The sequence below is a fragment of the Lissotriton vulgaris genome, unplaced genomic scaffold, assembly GCF_964263255.1.
Source record: "Lissotriton vulgaris unplaced genomic scaffold, aLisVul1.2 SCAFFOLD_1378, whole genome shotgun sequence".
Classification (NCBI taxonomy): Eukaryota; Metazoa; Chordata; class Amphibia; order Caudata; family Salamandridae; genus Lissotriton; species Lissotriton vulgaris.
The window spans coordinates 139,589-164,383 of NW_028249917.1; the positions used below are offsets into that span (position 1 = coordinate 139,589).

Genomic DNA, 24,795 nt, shown 5'->3' on the forward strand with positions numbered 1-24,795 from the left:
GTGGAGAGAGAGGAGCTTCAGAGGGAGTGGAGAGATGTGCAGAGAGAGAGGAGCTCTGCTCTAGAGGGAGTGGAGAGCTGTGCGGAGAGAGGAGCTCCAGAGGGGGTGGAGAGAGTGGAGGGCTGTGCAGAGAGCGGAGCTCCAGAGGGAGTGGAGAGAGTGGAGGGCTGTGCAGAGAGTGGAGCTTCAGAGGGAGTGGAGAGATGTGCAGAGAGAGAGGAGCTCTGCTCTAGAGGGAGTGGAGGGCTGTGCAGAGAGAGGAGCTCCAGAGGGAGTGGAGAGCTGTGCAGAGAGAGAGGAGCTCTGCTCTAGAGGGAGTGGAGGGCTGTGCAGAGAGAGGAGCTCTAGAGGGAGTGGAGAGCTGTGCCGAGAGAGGAGCTCCAGAGAGAGTGGAGAGAGTGGAGGTCGGTGCAGGTAAAGGAGGAGCTCCAGAGGGAGTGGAAAGGACGGAGGTCTGTGCAGGTGAAGGAGGAGCTCTAGAGCGACTGGAGACAGTGGAGAGAGAGGAGCTCCAGAAGAGTGGAGAGCTGTGCAGAGAGAGAGGAGCTCTGCTCTAGAGGGAGTGGAGAGCTGTGCAGAGAGAGGAGCTCCAGAGGGAGTGGAGAGAGAGAGGAGGGCTCTGCAGAGATAGAAGCTGCGGAGAGAGTGGGGTTCTGTGCAGTGAGGAGAGCTCCAGAGAGAGTGTAGGAATGGCAGGCTGTTCAAACCAGGGAGTGCTGGAGAGATTGTAAAGAGTGAAAGGCTGTGAAAAAAGAAGGAGCGTAGAGCCCCGCAGAGCGAGGGGACCATATTCCATAAACTGAAACTTGCAAGTGCTACGTTACGACACACTCTCCACCATAGTTTCGGCCTGAATGGTGAGTATATAGTTGAAGAGCGGGAGCAGCGCTATCTTACTCCGACAGACAGTCTTAGGTGGTTGCTTAGTACGGAAAAGTGAAAAGCATGTGTGGTTTTTGTCTGGAAATGTAACAGCATTTAACAAACTTATATAACACAATAGCACACACAAGGCAACATAAAACAAAACATAACGGCACAACACAACAACCAGTCAAAGCAGAATGCAACGCAACAACCACAATACAACACAATAACATCACACTGCAGAGATGTTTCTGTGCATGGCATTTTTTCAGGGTGTAGTTGCAACATCATGTTGGTTAATGCACTTGGTGGAGACCATTTGTCTAGTCATACTTTTGACTCGTGATGAAGTAGCACATAGGGCTAATGTTCCTGCCGCAAAGTTCAACGTGTAACGTCCCAGATTAGTATTTTATGTAGATAACTCTTTGGATTATTGTTTTAGTGACCGAGATCCTTTTGTTAGTTGGAGTTCACCAGTTAGAATCCTTCTACTATAGCACAGTGAGCTGCATACAAATTGAAAGGCACAGGTTTAGAATCTTATTGTTATTTCCCTCAGTGTTTACTTATCCTACAGTTGCCAGAAAGGGTTGTCTTGAGTAGTAATACAGTTTAATAAATATGACACCCCCACTGATTGTGTTACATTTTAAATCCTGAGTTTTCGGGTAGATTTACTGACACTTTGGGCCTGGTTTGCGTTAAAACAGGGAAGCACACGTGGTGCAAACTGCTGTTTTGGGCCTTACTTTCCAGCTCAAATCCCAAATAGTGTTGGATGGTGGCCTGAAAGTAACACAAAGTAGCACAATGCGCTACTTTACGTCAAGGATGTGTCCCATGGGTGCTAGTTGGATGCAATCCCTATCTACTAACTTTCATAGAAAGGGGGTTTTGTATAAAAACAATTACACCTTCTCGAGGCAGGTGTAAAGTTTATTTTCTTCAAACCTTTCAAACTTTTCATGTGTTCTGTGCAAACTGGTAAAGTGTTAAACTTTGTGAAAGCATAGAATTTTATTGGAGGAGTATCCTTCTAGTCTAAAACCTATGCATTGTCATCACAAACACACACACACGAACACAGGCATGCACACACACACAAACACACACACACAACCCCCCAGCATGGTGCAAGGGTGTGCGTGCTGGGGCACAGTAGCCTAAAGCAGGCCAGCACTAAAGGAGAGAACAGCAGCAATATATCTTAGTAGATTTGGTGCTGTTGTGCTCGGTCTTTTTCATGCAGTGCAGCACAACAACTCTGCTAACTGTGCATTGTGAAAACTTAGTAAATCTGTCCCCTTGTTTCTACAGGCGAAACACTTTTAACAAACCATGAATACCAGGATGGATGACTTGACTCCTACACCTTGCATTCCTCATTGTCTAAAGTAACAGTTCCTGTACATTGATTTACACACTTGTATGATTCATTGTCTCAGTATAATATGTTTGTGATGTAAAGTGCTCCGACAGCCTACATTGGGATGCGTAGCGCTACAGAAAAATAAATATGAGAGAGGGGCTAAGGTGAGATGAGGAGCACCCGTGGAGGGTGGTAGTGAGAGAACCTGAAGAAGGAGGTCAATGGGGGGATGGAGGGAGGCTGAGGGTGGAAAAGATTGTCACAGAGGGCACCCCCAATACTAAGCCGGCCCTGCCAGCAGCACTACACATCCCAGCAACAATACAGAAACCAGAAGTGCGACAGCAGCAGCTGTGAAGACTCCAGCAAGAAGGGCACAAACTGCAGCTGCAGTACAGATCCCAGCAGTGCTGCAGACTCTAGCAGAGGAGCAGATCAAGCAAAGGCTACAGTTCCCAGCAGCAGCGCAGACTCTAACAGTGGTGCACATGTCAACGGCAGAGAAGACCCCAGCAGTGGCACAGGCCCAAGCAGCTCTTCAGATCTACCGATCACAATTCCAGCCGTGCTGCAGATCCCAGAAGTGTGAAGATCCTAGCAGTGGCACAGACCACAGCAGAATACAGACCGCAACAGAGGTGCAGATCCAAACAAGGGTGCAGATAGCAGTAGAGGTGCAGATCCAAGCAGCAGTGCAGACCATAGAAGCCATGCAGATGCCAGGAGTGGCACAGACCACAGCAGAATACAGACGCAACAGAGGTGCAATCCAAGCAGAGGTGCAATCCAAGCAGAGGTGCAGATCCAAGCAATGGTGCAGATCATAGAAGCAATGAAAAGCCCCGCAATGGTACAGACCACAGCAGAGTTACAGACCCCTGCAGCAGTGCTCACTGTCGTTCTCGCCCAAAGAGCTGCTGTCTGCTCTGATGAGCTCTACTGCCAAAGCACGAATAATACCAAAGCAAGAAAGAAGAGTCTATCTGACTAACAGAGACCCTCAGACATGCTGCACATTGTTAATAAATGAACGATAGCCAATGAATGAACATAGAGACTCTTCGATTCAAATCCTTGAAAACACTCACATAAAAACCAAATGAGAAATAAGCGAGGAAACCAAAAGAAGGACAATCTGTAGTTACCTGCAAAGCGGCGGGCCCATCTCCACTCTAGAATACAAATATAGGAAATTAAAACAGTAATGAACACATATGGAAAATACACAAATCTGGATCTACATTAGGGTTTACAATTATAAAGATATATTTTATGTGGAAATGTTCTGTTATCTAATTCACTAAAAAGCCAATTGACCTTACCCCTAGCCAATACTCCAATCCCAAACTCCAACTTCTCCCCATCCCTTAGTCAAATCCTAATCCATAAACATAAACTAGCCTAACTCTATTCAGTTAGGGCTTTTGCCCCATGTGAATAAACCAATTCACAAAGTAATATTCTGATCAGCAAGAGGCTTGTTTAACTTTAGCGTGGCTCTGCCATCCTGGGCCATGACGCTGCATCAATTCTGTGCACACCAATGCACGGCTGCTCTTTGGCACTCCGGCTTGCCGCCTAGCTGTATGGGGTAGCCCTTGAATCCCCTGGTTTTCTGCTAGTGCATTTCTGCATTTTCACTTTGACTTATCTTGGTCCTAGTTTTCATAGAGATTATTTTCATACGAATTTTGAGACAAAGGAGCACCTTTGCCGCCAACATATAAATCAAGACCAGAATGTCATCTGAGATCCTGTGCATCATATACAAGTGTCTGCCTCCATCACTTATCACTCAGTTGAACTAAGGGGCATATTTATAAAAAAATCGCGCAGCGTAGCAACTTATCTTGTTGTGCTGCATGATTGGGCAGGAATGCACCATATTTAACATTATACAGCGAATTCCCTTCTTTTCCCTGCACAATATGCTGCGTAGCACCAATGCAATAAATCAAAACTTATTCAATTAAAAGGCGTATGTTATTTAAACAACCCTGCTCAATCAATGATGAACATATAGAAAATAGGCAACAGCAACAAACTCCAAGTATATATGCAATGTTTTTAATCTATTGTCATATTGAAGTATTGAAAGCAAATTCACAGTATTATGTACTTTTTCTTATATACATTGCCCCGTATTTAGAGCGTGCAGTAAAGCAAAAAGAGGTGTCAAAAGAGCGTGAACGTGGTAAGGTGAAAGGAAAGGAAATCACACAGAATTGTAAAGATATTCTAAATGATTCAAAAAACACCAGCCAATGAAGGCCGGAACAATATATCCTGGCCACTTCAATTAGTCAGCATACAATCCCTAATGTTATTCTAAGGCATAAGATGTAAAAAATGTCTGCACTATATCATAGAGGGAGATATAGTTAGTGGTCCAGGTTTTTTAATAAGTGTCGACGTTTCGACTCGTCTTGCGGCCTTGCGGTTGATTATGCCTGGGCCATGCGAGTCTTCTTCAGGACAGATGGGACGGGACAACACTGGGATCTCATTGATGACCCCTTCTCTGGATGTAGTGGTCGTTATTCCCACTCCAAATTGACTCAGTCCTTATAAATCCAGAAAAGTTATCCAAGTATTCTCTTCAATGTATTAAGGTTTCCTATCCAAAGTGGATGTACATGTTCCACTACATGTCTTTGAAAACTGATTCCAATCGTGGGTATTGGGCAATTTCAATGTATAATTTTTGGTCAGGCAACTCCTCACGAAATAATGAACCTGAGGGGTTAATTATGTAGCATTTGTCGGTAGGCTAGAGTTGGTCACATTGCCGATGTGGGGAAAGTCAGGCAGCGAAAAATAAGGCAGGAGTTCCTTAGATTTGACACGCGTCTGTAGGAAACCACAGGACAACTGCGCGAGCTTGCCTGACCAAAAATTATACATTGAAATTGCCCAATACCCACGATACTCAAGCTCCCTAAATAATCTCTGACTGAATAATGTCTGCACCCAAAGTCTCATAAGCTGCAGAGTAAAACAAAGTTCTTATTAACTCCTGTGCTCACCAGGTACATAGATGGTCTCCTGAGTGCTTAAGAAATATATCCAATTCAATTCATAAACTTTATTCGACAATTAAGTCATAAAAGTATACATAAAATACATAATTATTGGTTAAAAAATCCATTAAAATTTATACAATAAATATTAAAAAGTTATTAAACTACAACAGACTATTGCCGAATAACATCTTATATTATTTCGAAGATCATAAAATCAATCTCATCAATATACGTTTGTTCCAAGGGAGAATTGCACAAAGGCTCATAAAAGCAACCCCTAATGTTTACGGGTATAAACAGCTTAGTCTTCACATGTCTGCCGCTATTTGTTTTGTGCGGATTACCCAAGCCCATTTCAAGAACTTGGCCACAGCAAGAGCAATTACAGGCGTCGGGTCTGTACATAGGATTCTTAAAGCCTCTCCATGCCTATGTATCCCAAGCAGTTTACATATAGGCTTGATCCACATCGATCTAGGGGCAGTATACAAGGGACAGAAGAAGAGGTAATGACTTAATGACTCTTGTTCCTCCCCACACTTAGAACATCTGTCGTTACCATTTTCGCCTGCCCATTTAGCTGTGAAAGACCTTACTGGAAGGGCGCCTACTCTAAGCTAGAAGTAGAGCTTGCGATCCTGCTGTTTCCCAATAATATCCCAATATAATTCCAGTTTCGGTTGGGCCTTGACATCCATGAAACGACCTGTTAAGTGCGAGGAGAGACCCTCTATCCTCTCTTCTATGATCACCATCTACCAATACTTTTACTTAAGACTTTTTTGGAGGGGAATGCGGCATTTTCCGAGTCTTCCCATAGTTCCCTCATTCCCAATTTGAAAAGTAAAGACCGAATGGCCTTCAGCCAGTGTATTTTTGGCAGGAATCTTTAGCCATTATCTCCCTCAGGCCCTGAGCATAATGCTGTAATTCTTCTGTGGTCCATAAGCGGCGCCAGTAGAGTAATGGTCGCAGAAAGGCAAGATCCTGCACCGCCTTTTTTCCAAGGTCCCACCTTAGTGGCTTTAACGGGGTACTTATGGGAACGCTAGTGGCTTTTCGCAGAAATTCGTTTTCTGCTAGCGTCAGCTTTCTTAGATCTTCAAATCCCCAAAGTTCGGCTCCATAAAGGGCCGAACTTAACACCTTCCTCCCGTATACTTCTAATAATGGGCTAATGGGTTTTGTTATTGAAGAGGTGATTTTTTTCAGAAGAATGCCTGCCTGCTGGCGGTGTATTAGCACCACAATATCTAACTGGCTAGACCACCCCAGATCTCTCTGAAGGGTAACCCCCAGGTAGGTGAAGGCATCTACCCGCTCCAGCGGGGAACCATTCATATGTATCATCTCTCTGAAAGGCCTGGCAGTCCCATAAGTTTTACGGCCAGTAAGGACCATACACTTGGTTTTTGCCGTGTTTATTTCTAAGCCCCTATCCAGACAAAAGTCTTCAAAGTGCTTCAGCGCTTGCTGGAGCCCACTAGGTGTCTTTGAGATGATGACGGTGTCGTCCGCAAACATGAGGATCGGGACCCGCTCACCAGACATCGCAGAGGCATCGGTCGAAACCAGGGAGAGGAAGTCCGCAACCCCACTCACAAAGAGCGAGAACAAGGTCGGCGCCATGACGCAGGATTGCCTCACTCCCCGCTCCACCGGAAAGGGCTCCGTAACCTCCCTCTGGCGACCCCACCGACCCGAGCGAACGTACCCTCATGTAGGCGGACGATCAAGCTCAGCAGTTCGGGTGCCATCCCCAGCCCCGCAAGTACTTTCCATAATGTGTTGCGTGGGACCAGATCGAAAGCCGCCTTTAGGTCAACAAAGACGGCATACAAAGTACCTTTTTCCAGGACCACGGTACGCCAATATAACATAATAAACCGGAAAACCAATATCTATGGTACTTGTTTTTGGGCGGAAACCAGCCTGGAGGTGACTCAAAATATTATCATTATCCATCCAGGTCTGGATTCTACCCAAAACCAGCCGTCCCATGATTTTTTGTATACAGTCAATCAAACTTATTGGCCTGTAGTTGGCTGCTAACGACTTGTCCCCCTTTTTATACACCAGCACTATTTCTGCCCCTTTCCATGATTTAGGGGCTTCCATCCCTTGGGCTATGGCGTTTGCCACATACAAAATATAAAACCGCCATCGCCCTCTATTGTTTAAAAATAGATCTGCGGGGACACAATCCATGCCGGTAGCAGGTCCCGCAGTGACTTGGTCCAATGCCCTATCCACTTCTCCCACAGTGAAGACCGGCTCCTTATAAAAGGTACAATCAGAAGCTCCTTCACTGGTACCAGTGACATTACTGGCGTAGTGGGGCTTAAAGTAGTCAACCTATGAATTTCGGTCGACATTATTATGGGGGCTCTCACGATGTCCCATTTAAAAAGTTCCCAAAAAAGTTTGTGATTCTTTGCATTATACGCCACTTTAAGGTCCTGCCACCTGCCCTCTTCCCAATCCCTTTTAGCTGTATGTTGCTGAAGCCTATAGTTCGCACAGGCCAATCTTATTGTGCCCATATCTTTGGATTTTTAGGCTAAACACAGCTCTACCCTAGCTTGGCGGCAAGAGCCGTCATACTAACTCTCCGGTTTTTTAATTTGAGTTCTTCTTTTTCCTGAGCTAGGTTTACAAAAATATGTTTTCAGTTTGGTGAAGAGTCTATTATGTGTCTCTAACAAAAAATTAAGGGGAGACCCATTCAAGGTGACTTCCTCCATAGCCTCTAGAGCCCCTTCCAGATCTCCCTCTATATTAGCAATAATTTCCTGATGCTCTGCGACTTGACACCATTTAAGGTGGCGCTCGTCATTTGACATGACTAAATCGGGGAGAGTGTGACCCTCATGAACATCATCCACTTTATGTATACCCAGGTTAAACATTGCAGTCAGGGGATTATGGTCACTCTCAATACGAGTCACTACCTCCATATGAAGGAGAGTAGACCACATCTTAAGGGGGACAAGTAAATAGTCAATGTTGCTTGCCCTAGCACCATTATCAAAAGTTTCCTTCCCCATTTTATCTGACAATGTGCGCCCGACGATGGCCCTCAGATGGTTTTCCATGCAGAGGCCCTTTAGCTGGATTGCGGCCTCGGTCCATTTTCTTATGGGTTTAATACCAAGCTGAGGAACTCCCCACCTAGCATCCTCATCCTCTGTTAGTTGTGTATCATCTAAGCCAAGGGGTTCAAAAGTGGTGTTAAAGTCACCGGCAATGAGTGGCAATGTGTTAGGGGGGGTAGCCTGTAGTAACATGTCCAGCTCTGCTACAACATCAGATTTCTTGCCACCTTGAAGCCCCCTAGCATAAACATTATAAATGGCAATTTCTAAATTAGCAGGGAAACTAAACCTAACACCAAGAATATCATTACTGAAGACAGGGAGCAACTGGGTATGACATTTTAAGGACTGCTTGATTCATATCACTAGACCCCCCATAGGTCGCCCCTGACTTTTTTTAACAGCAGGAACAAAAAAGGTCAGATATCCCACTCTAAACATTGGTTCAACCGCCCAAACCTCATGAAACAAACAAATGTCAAAGCGGTCAATAAATTCTGCCCATGCCTGCGAGTTAAGTTTTGACCCCATTCCCGCCACGATCCATGAGACCAACGATGTCTGACATAGTGGTCCATCAGGAGATACAGCCAGTTCGCCCCGTAGGGGGCAACCCCTTATGCCATGGTGTACAATACTCTGCCTGCCCAGGGACCAATCTACATTTGACGTCTCAATAGTGGCATCACATGTGTTACTTTGGCCAACCTCAACCTTCCCTTCTTCCCTAGTGCTCTGGGGGGACACTGCCCCCTCCCTTATGCCCCCAGCTCTACTGCCCGGGATGGACTTTTGTAGCTCATACTGTCAGTCGCAATCCCCAAGCCCTGACAAGGCCTGGAATCTGTTGAACAACCTTATGTTCCCTAGTGGGCAGAGGTTTGATACAGCCCCCTGCGAAAACATATCCCTCTCAAGCGAAACCGGAGTTTGGGGACCATAAAAATAGGCTAATAGTAGAGCTTGTATCCCAATAGACTGATCATTTTGAGGCCAGTTACAAATATAGTAACACATATCTGGTCTCTAAAATTAATAATGATACAGTCTCTTGCCACCGTCTTGCATCCCCTGCCTATCCAGTTAACTTTCCTAATACCCAGGATTTCAGCTCGCATATTTGCTGGCAATGGGCGGTACTTGTTAAGCCAGAAAATACACTTATGTTTAAGGTCTAGGTATTAATCTCTTTTCCCCTGAGCCACTGGAGGGACCCCTACCAAAACTACCACAAAGGGGGCTGATTGGGGAGGGAGATCAATATATACGGTAAGGGAGACTCACTGTAAGCCCTGGGTAAAGCAGCCAAATTTTAGTGTCTAGCATCCAGCTTATTGCAGTCTCCTTGATTTCTGCTTTTACACAATAGTGTCGCTCCAGCCCTTATATGATTAAGTGCCGGGGGTGCCTCTGTCCGTGGCAAAGTGATTTGAGGCGCCCCACTAGTCTGAGCTATATTTCCCGCCCCTGTCAAAGCAGGGGATTGAGAATTAGCAGTGTGCACCTTATCAGCAGCCAGGATTGGCCTAATGCCCTGCCCTGTCCCGGCACCACTATTAGGACCATTTGAACCATGGGCTACAGGTGTTTTCGCCCGTATAATTTGAGCACTGTGCCTTGATCCTGCCTGTTTCTGAGCTGTTGCCAGTGAAAGTTCTAGACACACCAATCTATTTTCAATAGAGTCCAACCGCTCATGTAATGGATGACACATCTTCTTAAGAGTGCCCTCTAGTCTTTTCCAAAAAGAAGGTCCCAAATCCAGGTGTGGTTCCTCGCCCCTAGTGTCCAGAAGACTTTCCTGCCCATATTTATCTACCAGACCAAGTTGTGCGGGGCTAATTGGTGGCGTCACTATTGGATCATCAGCAGGAACAGTATTTTTACAAGACCTTGATTTTTTCCCTTCAGCATTAGTTTGGGGCCCAGGGCGCTTCCTTTTTACTTGTACCCCCCCCCCTCCCACCCCTCCCCCCCCTTCGGCTGGACCGAAACTGGTTTTACTTGGCCAGCTGATCTGGTTTTAATATTAGGGGATGGGGCTCTACCTACATCGCTGGCAGGAACTCCATCTCTTGGAGAGTTATCACTTATGTTCAAGATAGTTAGTGACTGAGGCGACGTAGTAATTGCCACTCCTGACGGAGGAAGCGTTCCCTGTGAGTCAGTTTGTAAATGTATCGGTGATCTGGCTCCTGCCAGGGGGGCCAGGGAAGATCTTTTGTTAAAGGATGTGTCCAAGGATAGTCTTTTCTCAGTGAGTTCTATATCCTTTGCGAGTGCAGATGATACCCTGATGAGAAAGTTATCTAGGGTTCCCAATAATGATCCACCCGTTGATTTCCTGCTAAGTGGGCCAGCATCTGGTGGAGTAGCCATCCTTACTATATCCTGGATGTTACTCAGTTCTATTGACAGTTAGTAAATATCACAACCAATGTCTTACTATACAACACTGACCTTTTTGATACTGTGGCAGATGTCAGAAGGGTGGCCCGTCTCGTCCTTGTCCTGTCTTGAACGGGCTTAAACGGGCCCACCCTTGTCCCAGGCTTCGCCTGGCGTGTCCCGCGAAGCAGGGCTCTGCGCCTGCTTTAAGCACCTCCTGGTGCGGGCACGTCGTCAGCGGTGCGCGCCGCCGCTGTGCCTACTGGGACTTGTGGTCACGGGGCGGCGGCGCGAAGAATGATATGGCTGACTCTTGGCCGGTGGCGGCTTGGGATATGACCCTGTAGACTCTTGGCGGTGGCGGCGTCCTGTGGCAAAGAAGTAAGTAGGTGGTTCCCACCCTCCGCCGGGCTCTGCGCCTGCTTTAAGCACCTCCTGGTGCGGGCGCTTTATCAGCGGTGCGCGCCGCCGCTGTGCCTACCAGGAGTTGTGGTCCCGGGGCGGCGGCGCGAAGAATGATATGGCTGACTCTTGGCCGGTGGCGGCGTGGGATATGGCCCTGTAGACTCTTGGCGGCGGCGGCGTCCTTCGCTCTGGACAAGAATCAATTACTCCACCGTATATCCACTAGCGGGGCAGCCAGCAAGCCCTGTAGTAGGAATGACATCTGTGCCGTTAGTTCTTGAGAAATGAGCCTGTTACATAACGTAAGCTTATTGTAACATTAAGTACCATGCCTAGGAGACAAATGTATTTGAAAATCTGTAGTGACATTGAGAGCTTAATGTAACAAAGTTAGTATTAATTTATTGTGCGTTTTCCATAGTGTTGTGTGTTGCTTTTAGGATACTTCACAGCTGACAGCCTAAAAACAAGTGAAATGACAGCGGAGAGTCTAATCTGAAGACTGGATCCTGTATCCGAGGTTCTACAATCACAACCTTTGGTCTGTGATGGGTTCAATTAGAAATCACATCTGTATATTTCTGGCTTTAACAGTTTCCAGAACTGTAAAGGGCTGGGATCAGATCTCAAGGAAGAGGAGAAGCCATTCCATAATCTGTTTCATGTTCTGGAATGATTGTTGATCTATAACGTGAGCAGATTATGAGAGGAGGTTTCGGCTGGGTGAGGTGTGCACAGCTAATTTCTGCACAATTTATGCCTTAATAAGTCTTGTGGAACCTTCATTAAAAAAAATAACCTGATACTTTTTCTCAAAAGCACCTAGAAGTGTGCAATACACAGAAAAATAAACATGCACAACGGAATCTTTTTATGTAGTTCTGAGATTATACATTCTTTTGATGTCCTGAGATACATAAACTACCAGGTACATGAAAATGGATTCCTAACTAGTGTCTGGGATGGCAGGAGTAAACACACAGTGTCTCTGTCCAACTGAATGGCGCATGCAGTTAACATATTATACCACTGTCCCAGTGCCCAAGACGTTCATGACAATCCCCCCACAGTGTGGGCACAGCAAGATAACAGGGCAGAGCAGGACGCTAACCATCTGGTTTCTTACACCCTTCCTGGGGCATGGCTGGAAGCTAAGCTCTGCCTCCCTAAACCTCCTGAGAGCCTGAATAAAATATTACTTACCTTTGGTAACCATCTTTCTGGTGGATTCTTTACCTACCTACATATTCCTCACCTTATGAGTCTTCTCCAGGTGCCAGATTCGATCTAGAAAATTTGCAAAAGTCCCCTTGCACAAAAGTGGGCGCCATGACACAAAGCCAACCCCTGCACCTACCTGGATGGTATGTTATGTTATATGATTTTTATATAGCACAAATCACCAACCGGTCTCTAAGCGCTTCTAGAGAAAAGTGAGCAAGTCACTAGGGCAGAAATATCAGGCAGCAATGGAGGCAGTGATTACGCAGTTGTTAACGCCTCTCTAAATAGATATGGAATCGCAGCCCTGACTGGGACAGCAAAATCCCACGTAGGTTCCCTGACCACCACCCTCAATGCCACAGCAAGAATGGTCACAGGAACTAAGAAATTCAAACACATTTCTCCGGCACTCAAGGAACTGAAGTGGCTCCCCATTGACCAACGAGCCAGCTTCCGTACAGCCTGTCTCACCCACAAAGCCCTACACAGTGGTAAACCGAATACCTGGCCGCCAAACTCAAAAGGGCTGGCCAGTCTAGGAACCTCAGAAGCTCCAACACTCTTCTACTCATCCCACTGAAATCACGGAAACTCAAAACCGCAAACAAATCCTTTGCGGGAAATGCATCTAAGATCTGGGACTCCATCCCCCCCCACCACCACATCAGAACAACCACCTCCTTCCCGAAATTCAAGATCCTTCTCAAAGCCCTCTACCTTGAGCGCTCTTGACCGCAATGTAAATTCCACGATTGACTCTAGGAAAGATAACTAACTCCTCTTTCTGACAGCCCTCAGCCTGAAGATCTGTATTGTAACTTTGTTTTTGAATGCGCTTAAGTTGGTAATCTGCAGATGTTTGTCTTTGCCAAAAATTGCTCATAACTGTACCTGCTGTGAAGCGCTCTGATACCCTTGGGTCCAGCTAGCGCTATACAAAACTTCTAAATAAATAAGACCTTCCTAAAGATGAGCATAGCCGGTTCCTTGCGCAGGTACTCGGGCAGATCATTCCAGACCTGTGGGAGGAAGACGGAGAATGCTCTACCCGCTTTAGATGTGTACCTGGGGGGAGCTAACCTGCAAGCCTCAGATGATCGTAGAACCCGGCCAGGAACATACTTCATCAAGCGATCTTTTACATATTTGAGTGCCTCACCATAAATTGCCTTGTGGGCGAAACAGAGGCCCTTAAACTGCGCTCTCTGTTTAATGGCAGCCAGTGCAATTTATGTAGCAGAGGGGTGGCTCATGTCTTCCTAGGGTGTCTAAAAATGAGCCTTGCTGCATCGTTCTGTACAACCTGCTGTCTCCTGAGGAGCTTCTGTGGGAGGCCAAGATAAAGGGCATTCCCATAATCCAGCCTGGAGATGACAGTGGCGGAAATGATCGACTGCAGTGAGGATGCTGATAAGAGAGGAGCAAGTTTCCGTAGCTGCCTAAGTAAGCCCATACAGGTTCCCACAACAGTGGAAACCTGACAAGACAGACAGTTCAGAATTTATTTTCAGCCCCAGGCATTTTACCACCGGGACTGGTGCCGGGACTACTCCTAATTCTGGAGGCCAAAAAAGATCAGACCATGGACTATTACTTGTTGGAATGACAAGCAATTCGGTTTTATCCGGATTTATTTTCAATGAATTGGCTGTCATCCAATTTACAGTGAACCTGAGCAGGTTTTTTGCCGACTCCTGAGCCTGGCAGGAGTTATTAAGCCGGACAAGAAGTGGAATATCAGCGGCATAATTAACGACCTGACAATCCATATGGGTCAGGGTCTCCTCCAAGGGTTGCAAATAGATGGTAAAAAGAAGAGGAGATAATGTAGAGCCCTGGGGTACTCCGCAGGTCAGGGAGCCCAGATCCAATAGCTGCTTACCCAGCTGAACTCTGAGCGGGGTCTGACAGAAAAGATTTTAGCTATTGATTTACTTGCCCGTTTATGCCCAGGTTCGTGAGACGGTTCAGCAGTATGTTATGGCTGACCGTATCAAATGCCGCTGACAGATCTAATAAAATCAGGGCACTCGGCGGTTTACTATCGGCCCTAACTCTGAGCTCGTCCAAGATGGACACCATCACTAGCTCTGTGCTATGATGAGCTCTAAAGCCCGCCTGTCTAGCATGGAGCAGTTGATGATCTTCCGGATACCTAGAGAGTATCTTTAGTACGTGCTGTTCCAAAATCTTAGCTAGAAAGGGGAGCTGAGAGATGGGCCTATAGTTCTTTGAGGTCAGAATATACGCACCAGACATTTTCAGCAGGGGGTTGACCCTGGCATCTTTCAGATTTGTTGGTAAATAACCCAAATCTAGAGTTATTGAGTAGTCCCAAACCTGCTTCTCCAGCCCTGGCAGGGCCATTTGGAAAATACTCGGAGGGCAGGGATCTGCTCGAGAGCCAGATTTGGTACGATTTGCTAGTGATACCAAAGTAGCTGAGTCAAGACTAGGGAATTTGGACAGCTGACTACTAGGACAGGGAGGAGGGCTAGTCTGGTCAAGGGAACTAGAATCAATGGGGGTTCTGCTAATTTCCGAAATGATGTCCGTGACTTTCTGAAGGAAACACTCCTGAAAGGCATCACAATCTAGGGATGAGATTGTGGATTTCTTCTCGTTTTTGTGACTCAATTCCTTCAGGATGGCAAAAGTCTCTTTTTGTTTGTTTTCTGCCAGGACAATCCTTCCTTCATAGTATTCAGGATTAACGAGCCCCAAAGAAGTTGCCGCTTTAAGGGGAAAAAAACTCAATGAATAATATCCACCATACGCCGGGAGCTTTATCCACAGTCTGGGTGGATATCTGTGGACATTTTCTGCCCGAGACCAATGAGGCGAGCTGTTGAAAGGAGGGTGATGGGGCAGCCCTCGCCTAAATCTGGATTCAAGACTATCTGACAGATGTAGTGCAAGGTCCTTATTATTTATGGGAACTGACGTCACGCATCACTTGTCATAGCAGTGGCGGCTGGTAAACTTTTGAAGGGGCATAAACAGACATGGACAGCATTAAATTGTAATACATAGTCAAGGAGGTGTGTATTCTTTATGTACTTGATAATCCTGCCATATCATAGAGTGTGTGGGTGCGATAGAACAACTTTGATGTCTATGCGATGCAAATGGCAAATATTGCAAAATGTGTTACTTTTTTTTTTTTTGCATTTAATTTTCCAGACCTTGGCACGGGTTAGCAGCTGCCGGTGTCTCAAGCTAGACTTTGTTCTCTCCACAGCCAAGAATCCTTCTCTACATTCAAGCAGGCAGTACGACTTGTGTTTCCACTTCGCAGCACTAGTGTTTTTCATTTCATTCCAGACTTCACTCGCACTAGTCATTGGCGCTGATTCGCAAAAATGCCAGGAGTACTGGAAGTGACATCATCCAAACATTCAGCTGCTGATGACATCACAGGAAGTGACAGCACTTTAATTTTTGACCCTGGTGATGTTAGGGAAGGGGCTGCTGGATGACCTTCGACATAATGGCATTAAGGTAGTGACACAGCTGAAGCAACGATAAATGAAAGATTAAATATTAAATGCAAGGTTAATAAAATATTGCAACAGTGGTCTAAAGCAGATATTAATCTATTATTTTTTAACCATACACACAATACATGAACAGATTAATTTCTAGTAACTGCTTTAGAAACCTTTTGCATTATTTTATTGATCAATAAATTAATATATTTATGAAATACACGTGCGCATGATCCTCATGATTTCACATTGTAGGGGGCCCACTCAGTTGTATCTGTAGCCTCCTTGTGTGCCCCCTATAAACTCCTTCTAGAGACACTGAGGATATAAACAAATTAATTAAAATGCAGAAACTCGCTTCTAGAGACACTGAGGATATAAACAAATGAATTAAAATGCCCCAGTTTAGGATAAAAAGTAAACAGCACATATAACCAGGTTTCCTTTAGTTCCGGTCACTGCCTATGGGACCTGTCACACCAAGGGTCGGAAAGGCAGTGTCAGGGGTCCAAGGGAGGCAGGCAGGGGCCGCAAGTAGGAAGCCAGGGGTCGCAGCGGCTCCGATATGGTGTCCATGGCACTAGTACCTTTCTCCTCTCATTGGAGGCGGGACCCCTTTCTGAAGTCTGCCATCCCCACATCATGACAGTGTGAGGTGGGTCAGTGAAGCTTGCCGATTCCATCCCACTTTATGTTGAGGGGGAGACGTTGTTAAGAGTCTGAGCTGAATGACATGAAGCCACACACTGGGCTTCTCTCTACAACGGCCAAGCATATATCTTGTTGCTGCATTGCCGCTTGCACCACCCACTGATACAATACAATAGAATTTGTAAAGCACGCGGTTGCTTCAGAAGAAGGGTCCCGGAGCTAGCGGCATGAGTGCAGAACAAACAAGAACTAACAGACCCCAATATAGAAAGCCTGTGCATTAAAAATAAAAGTCTTAAATCGTTTACGAAAAACGGATTCTGAAGTAGCGAAACAGAGCAGCCGGCAGGAAATTCCAGAGTTTGGCAGTCAGCAATGAAAAGGAACAGTCACCTCTTCTTGTCTTGCGACCAGGGTCGGATTGGGATCACGATTTGGCCCGGGCACTGACGAAAAAAGTGGCCCACATTCAAGGGGCGTGGCCCAAAATTAAGGGGCATGGCCCACATTCAAGGGGCGTGCCCTTTCATGAAACACCATTTGGTTACACACGTCAATGTTCTTGAATATTAGATGTAAATACATTAGGAATTTGGACAAGTATGGTAGTGCACTGTCCAGTGACCAGCTGAAAGAGGGCATCAAAGATCAGAAATTGGATTATAAATTCAAGTCTGTTCCGAACAGGGGCCCAAAAATATGTATGGCCCAGGGCCCCCAAAATCCTTAAGATGTTTGGCACAGAAATGAATTAAAGTGAGAGGATACTGTTCTTGCACAGGAGACACGGGGGGGGGGGGGGGGGGGGAGGTGACAATGGCGCCATGCTGAGCAACTAAAAAAACAGCAAGGCCCCTTTCTGTCACAAAATTATTCGAGCCCTTCAGGGAAGGAGCACCTAATAAGCAGCGAAGCCGCTGCTATTACTAACCTACTCAGCTCTCCCCAGACCTTCAGCTCAGGAGCACATGAACAGCAGTGAGGCCCCTGCAATTAGTAAATTAATCAGCCCTCCCCGGCCCTCCAGGCCTCAGGGCAATGTCCTGGCAGGGGAGCACAAAACACAGCTGCTGGGTCATCCATGGTAGCCAGGAGGAGGCTGAGGTGAAGATGGTGCAAGTTGCAAAGATCACCTGGCCCCCACAGCAAGACCCATTCTTCCTCGCCCACTATTCACTCAGCCGTTTTTCTCTGGACCCCGACCCGCCATCTTGTCCATTCCCTCCTCTTGTACCCTTCTCCCTCGTTTCCCCCTTGACGATCCTCAAATGTTTCTTCCCTTTTCTGTTTTGCCTTTTCTCCATACCCTTGTATCCCTCCCACCCTCCCTTGGTGCTGTGACTGCATCCCCCCTCCAACCCCACTTAATGGAACTCTGCCTGGGAAAATCTACTATGTGTATATATATATGTATATAGAGAACTCTAATCACTAGTATATGAAGTAGACCTTTGTACTATCTACCATTCCTATGTGACTCTTAGAGTATATCCATTCCTACCCCTTCCTTAGGTATTTAGAGAACTCTAATCACTAGTATATGCAGTAGACCTTTGTACTCTCTACCATTCCTATGTGACTCTTAGAGTATATCCATTCGTACCCCTTCCTTAGGTATTTAGAGAACTCTAATCACTAGTATATGCAGTAGACCTTTGTACTCTCTACCATTCCTATGTAACTCTTAGAGTATATCCATTTGTTTCTCTTCCTTGAGTGACTTTACTACTTGTACATTTGCAATTTTTCTTTCTGTTTGTATCTCTTCCTTGTGTGACTTTACATCTTGTACATTTGCAATTTTTTCTGCTTGTTTCTTTTATGTAACGCATGTAATCCTAAATCCTTATGTTTCGCAACTGATTCTTATGTAAAGCGCTCTGACACCTTCTGATAAAGTTTGCGCTATATAAAATCGCATTAAATAAAAAAAATTAAAAAAAAAACCTAACACTGTTTATGTGCTGCGTGGGCCCCAGGGAGGCCAAGGTGAAAATGGCTCAAAGGCCTGAGCAACACCTGGCCCCAGGGAGACCGATTTTTGCAAACAATCACCCCCTAACCCAGCCACCCTCAGCCTGATTGCTTTGCTGGGCAGGGGGTGAAGGAGAGGCCACAGCGGATAATCACTACACAGTGAAGCTGCATTCATTTCTCTGTCTCGGTCTCCGTGCCCTCTGTGGCCAGTTTTTTTTTTCCTCTTTCCTAGTCCACAGAGATCACGGAGACAGAGACAGAGAAATTAATGCAGCTTCACTGTGTGGCTGGGAAAGGGGAGGAAATAAAACGGCCCACAGAGGGCACGGAGATACCGGCCCTTCGGCCGATGCCCGAATTGCCAATCCGCCCCTGCTTGCGACCCTTGGGAAGGTCCAGAAGCTTTAGTGTTGGATCGCAACAATCTGCCCTGGTGGTAGCAGACAATCTACTTCTTATATATAAAGGGCCTTTTTGCTCAAAGGCTCCATAAGCGAAGATGAAGGCCTTGAATGTATTGGGGCTGACAATGGGCACCCAATGTAGACTGCGTAAGGAGGCAGCTACAGATGAACGAGCCGGGATCTTCGAAATCAGACGTACTGCCGTATTTGGAAGGATCTACAAGCGATGCAGCAAGTAAGCCTGTAGACCCAGGCACAGACTATTTGCGAAGTGTAACTTGGAAGTAACCAAGGCATGGATGATGGTCTTGCAACTGCCCTCAGGAACCAGATGGAGCCTCTTCCTGAGAGACTTTACCGTAAGGAAACAATTAACGGAAACAGCTTTAATCTGCATCTTGAAAGACCGATAGAATCAAATTTGAATTTGAAGCCTAGATTTCTTACTGATGTGAAATGGAAGGGCTGCAAAATATAAATCCAAAGTCATTGCATCACTCCTGTACCTAGAGGATGTGCCTGGCTGTCCAGCATTTACTACAAGCGAGGCTCAGGTAGAAAGGCATTCATCATTACCTTCCATATGCTCAGTCAGAGTTACAGTCACGAAAAAATTATAATAGGGTTGCAAATAAGGTGAGGAGGTGGAGCACCGTAGTCCTAATCAAGAAACCCCTGCTGTGGAATAGGGGGAATTATGCATCCTTTGTATGACTAACATTAACTTTTATTATAGATTCTTGTTAATTAAATATGTTTTACCTTAAGATGACAGCAGAGAAAGTTAAATCAGTCACTGAACTATCTGTGTTGAAAGGTATTGCATCCTTTGGCTCCTAGTTCCTTCCTGCTCAGCCTGTGTGAATGTAATAGAATGTTCATGAGTGCATGCTTTGGATGAGTGGTCAGCTTACCTGTAACTGAATAAACCTACCTGTAAAATCTAAACTACTGGCTACTGGACTGATTGCCTACAAGGGCCTTACCTTGGATACAAAAAAGGTCACTTGTCAAATCACAGCAGGTTCACTCTTCCTCTTTTCCTTATGATGCTGGTTCTCCAAAGTGCATAACATTGGGCAAATAAATCTATAAGTATTTTACTAACATTCAAAGATGCCTGTCTGTTTTATAGAGTCGTCTATAATTACTGCATTAATTTCATTACCAGCTCTGATGCATTTCATAGGTTTGGATTTAAGTGTCTTCGTAACAAAACATTTGACAACTAAATATATGGGTGAGCTGATAAATCTAGACATTCTTATAGTTAACACTAATGACAAGTTTGTGGTTTCTCACCCAATGATTCAATTATCTTTATCTGTAGGTCCACTTCCTCTTCCACTACCTCCTCCTCCGCCTTCTCTTTCTTCTCCGCTAAGGTACAGAAGTCAGTTTGCTGATCTTTCATATTTTCATACCTTGGAAAGAGACAAGTAGAAATGCTATGAAATTCCCAACTGCTCAGAAGTTACAGATAGAAAAGTAATTATGCATTGAGTCAAATAAATATGAAGAAATAAAAAAAGGGAGGGAGAGGATAGGGGCTATTCACTCAGAGAAAAACAAAGAGTGGCATAGCAAGGCAGAAAGAAAAAGAGATGTATGTATGTATATGGTATTTCTATAGCACGATCCTAGCCAAAAGGCAGCGAAACGAGGTATTTGGTCGAGGACAAGAATAAAGTCAATCAGTAATAGGAGAATATAGAGATGTTGTTCCAGAACCTGGGTGCAGGTATGGAAAGTGCTTGCTGCCTTGTTTTAAAAACAGGTTTTTTTGCACTTCTTAATCTTTAGTCTGATGGCGTCCGGCTGTGGTTGTGTTGAGAACCACCAAAGATGATGAGCTTCTCTGCAAGATAAGAGTGGGTATTGGTTGTGATGTAAGATGAATAAGGATTATATGACCTCTGATTGTGTAGGAATGCATAAGGAGTTCACCTAGGTCAATGGATTAAACAGAAGGATCTCCCAAAGGGAAGTATATGACTGAGAATCTATACTGTGAAATAAAGAAATGAGATGCAGCTATAGAACTAGGTCCCACCCCACCCTATGCTCTCCGACCACGAAAGAAACCTGGGCATCATCTTGGACATTACCCTTACCATGAGACATCAGATCCTTGCCCTCACCTCCACCTGCTTTCACATTCTCCACATGCTCAGAAAAATCATCAAACGGCTCCCTCCCGACAACAAAAAGACTGTCACCCGGGCCTTTTCACACCAATTGATTGGACTACAGCAATGCCCTTTACTATGGTACCTCCACATACCTGAGGCACAAGCTGCAAACCATCCTAACGCCGCAGCCAGACTAGTACTCAACCTTCCTTGCTGCATGCACATCACACCTCTCCTCCAACAACTTAACAGGCTCCCTATCCAGAAACACTGCCAGTTCAAGATGCTCACCCACGCCTACAAGGCACTAAACAAAATGGATCCCACCAACCTCAACCACGACTACACCTCCACCAACCAACCAGGAACCTCCACTCAACATCACTCGCCCTTGCACACACACCCTGTATCCATAGAAGCAAGACAGGAGGCAGCGCTTTCTATTACTTGACAGCCAAATCCTGGATTGGCCTCCCGCCGCACATTAGGACAGCCACGTCTCTTACAGAGTACTGCAAAATAGTGAAAACCTGGCTCTTCAACAACCATCTTGCATAGCCCACACCTACTCAGCCCCTGCGTACCCTCATGGGTGTCACGATCACGCTCTACAAATCCCCATTACATTTCATTACAGTACAACAATCAAAATGGGACAAAGAATTTATACAGTGGGGCGCATAAAACGGTCAATTGATCTGTACAACACTAAATATGTTAAAGATTTATATAATATATAGTAAATGTGAGTAAATAATATATCAATGCTCTCAAAGTTAAACAGTAAAATAAAAGTACATGTTAGAAAACTGACTAATATTACTTTTAATAACGTGTCATTATATAGCACATCATATCACACTTCTATTGTTTCTAGGTGCTGTAGAAATTAGGATTATAAACCATTTTATTGTTATTTATTTTCCCAAAGCCATAAGGAGGGAAGCCTAAGTCTGAGGGTCTTTAGAATTACTGCATATGATTCACAGCAACCATTCAACCCAGTAAGCCATACAATTAATATTTAAATACTGCTTATAATATAAAATATGCAAATTGAGAGGAACAACACAATCCAAGGGGATAATTAATGTAGAAAAGAGAAAACTGGAGAAAGAGGCAAAGAAAAACAATGGCAAAAGATAGACTAGAAACAAAGAAAAAGAGTAGTGTATAAATGAAAGTTGAAAAAGACAGAAGTAAAAAAGCAAACAATAAGCAAAAAGTAAGATATGGACCACATTAAGAGAATGGAAATTAGTGCATGAATTTAAAAGAAACAGAAAGCAACAAAAATACAAAAACATCCAGAGGCACGAGAAAGGAGACAGTAAAATATAATATAATCCAGTAAAGGAAACTATGACTACGAAAAAATAAAACAACATTATAGATGGAAAAAAACACAAAAAGGCCAAATAAATGGAAAAAAGAAAATGAATAAGAAGATGGAAAAGGAGATGGAGAAAACAAAAAACTATGGAGGACGGTAAAATTATTTAAAAAAACTAAATATAAAGAAAAAATATCATCCTACATCTCCCCGTTAAATAGGGTGTGTCCAAGTAAGCATGGTTGCTTTGCTCTTCGCACCTAAGTAGAAGATAGTGAGCTATTGAAAAATTGGCTCACACGAGGGGCAAAAATACATAAAGAAGTGTGATATAATTCATTTTAATGACTCCTCCTTAATGTTTTGATATGGTGAGCTAATCAAAGAAGATAAGATAATTGTACCTGCTCAATACGGTCTTCGCATCCTAGGGAGTGAAACATAAACAGTTCAACACGTGACAATACAATTTACGTTCACAGTAAAATTAACATTTTGAAAAAGATATTCACAAGTTCACTAGTTATATAACATTTTTATATGATAAGATACAGTTTGATTGGGTTTCTTCTATTGCACTGATCATCAGAGACTGTAGCTCTTTTAAATAATGTTAATGTAAACTTTTATTGTGAGTTGTATTTGTATATTTATTCTTTTATACAGCAGAAATGCTGCGAATAAAGATTTGCTTGACTGGACTGGACTACTAATTACAAGTACCTATCCATACTAATATAATAAAGAGAGAGCCCAAACCTTTGAGGCGGGTAATCTCAGGAACCACAGCACCAATCACAACACCCAATACAGCGTTGGAAAGGGCAGTTGCAGCAGAAGGATATAGGCTATGCAGACGCCCACCATATACATTTGAATGGTAAAAGAACCGTGCCAGCAACGTAATCCCTTGTGGGCGTGTCTGCGTTGTGCTGTGGGCGTTTGCTGGAGGTGTGACAAATGCTGGGGGCGTGTGGTACGTTCCGCCCTTCATGCCATGTCTCATATCGTGTTCTAATCCCACCCTGCTCCCTTTAAATACCTCTGCACCCCATAATCATAACTCACCCTTACTCCTTAAAATACCCCAACACCCTTAAGCAGTAACCCATTTTAACCCTATAAATCAGTGGTTCCCAAACTTTTTTGACCTGTGGTTCCCTTGACCTAAATCGGCAGTTGGCCGTGGCTCCCCACCATTTTTTTACCGGTGGGTGGGTGATATGTACCTCCTGTTATCTTCCTTAAAATAATTGGGACGCATTATTTCCCTCATCCAACCATCCGTTCACTCTTCGAGCCATCCGTTCTCTCGTCCATCTCTTTGTCCATCTACCCCCTTTCACTAACTCATCAATCCTTACATCCATCCTTTCACTCATCCATCCACCCATTCACTTGCCCATCATCTACCCTTTCATTCATCATTCCATCCATCCATCCTTTCACACGCCCATCCACCAATTCACTCACCCATCAGCTGCCCTTTCACTCATCCATCCATCCTTTCACACACCCATCCACACTTTTACACATCCATCTACCTTTCCACCCATACATCCATCTATTAACCCTTTCTCTCATCCATACTTCCACTCATTCACTCATCCATCCATCCTTTCTTTCATTATCTTTCCATTCCCCCTTTCATTCATGCAATCATCCTTTCAGTAATCCATCCAGCCATTCAAACATTCCTTTACTTATTTACTCACCCACCTTTCCACATTATGAGCTGAGCCTTTGTCTGCAGAGTTGCAGGCAGAAGAGGCCTATCAAGAACGAACTACAGCAAGGGGTGGGGTGTGGTGGGGAAGAGTTCACTATGCCCCTGCACATAGGCAGTCTGAAAACGTAGAAGTCATGAGTCACACATGAGGCACAGTGCCAGGATGTGAGGTTACTGTAACATGGTGTTGTTTCCAGGGCTTTAAGCGGTGTAAAAAAACTGGGGGGTCTCTTCAAAGGGGGTGTTGGATGTAATTAAGAGGGCAGTTTAAAACACATAGGCTAGAAATCTGCGCTTAGCATAGTGTTGCGCCTGACTGGTATTATGTTGTTTATGTCATTGCATCCAGATATATAATACAGCAAGTATCATTGCACCAACAACAAGCCAGGACTATTGGCTTTGTCAATGGTTGCTAGTTCCTTAAAATAAAAAAGCAGCCACCATGGCTTTAATATTGAAAATACTTCAGTTCAAAAATGATGAGACAGTGAAAAAACGATAACCTGTTCTTTTAAACTTATTTCACAGGCTTCTTTAAATGAAGTGTTCTCTAACATTGCAGCATTGGCGTTTTACCTTTTATGTAACAGAAGGCCCTTCTGTACACTGAGGCAGGAGGCCGCCACCACATGCATGAATACCCCCGACTGCCCCATTGTCATTCTGTGTGTGGCAATCAGCCGCAGACAGTATGACAATGGGCG

At 44.8% G+C, this 24,795-nt stretch overlaps 1 protein-coding gene across 1 annotated transcript in view; it reads right to left on the bottom strand.

Annotated features, from left to right (window-relative positions):
- Positions 1–24,795, bottom strand: part of LOC147663456 (E3 ubiquitin-protein ligase TRIM39-like) — a 184,552-nt gene that overhangs the window by 50,059 nt on the left and 109,698 nt on the right. Inside the window, exons 4-6 of the mRNA XM_086950439.1 lie at positions 22,764–22,786; positions 20,197–20,318; positions 3,385–3,411 (exon numbers count right to left, since the gene is read on the bottom strand). Of these exons, the coding sequence (XP_086806565.1) occupies positions 3,385–3,411; positions 20,197–20,318; positions 22,764–22,786 (172 nt within the window). The remainder of the gene's footprint in view (positions 1–3,384; positions 3,412–20,196; positions 20,319–22,763; positions 22,787–24,795) is intronic.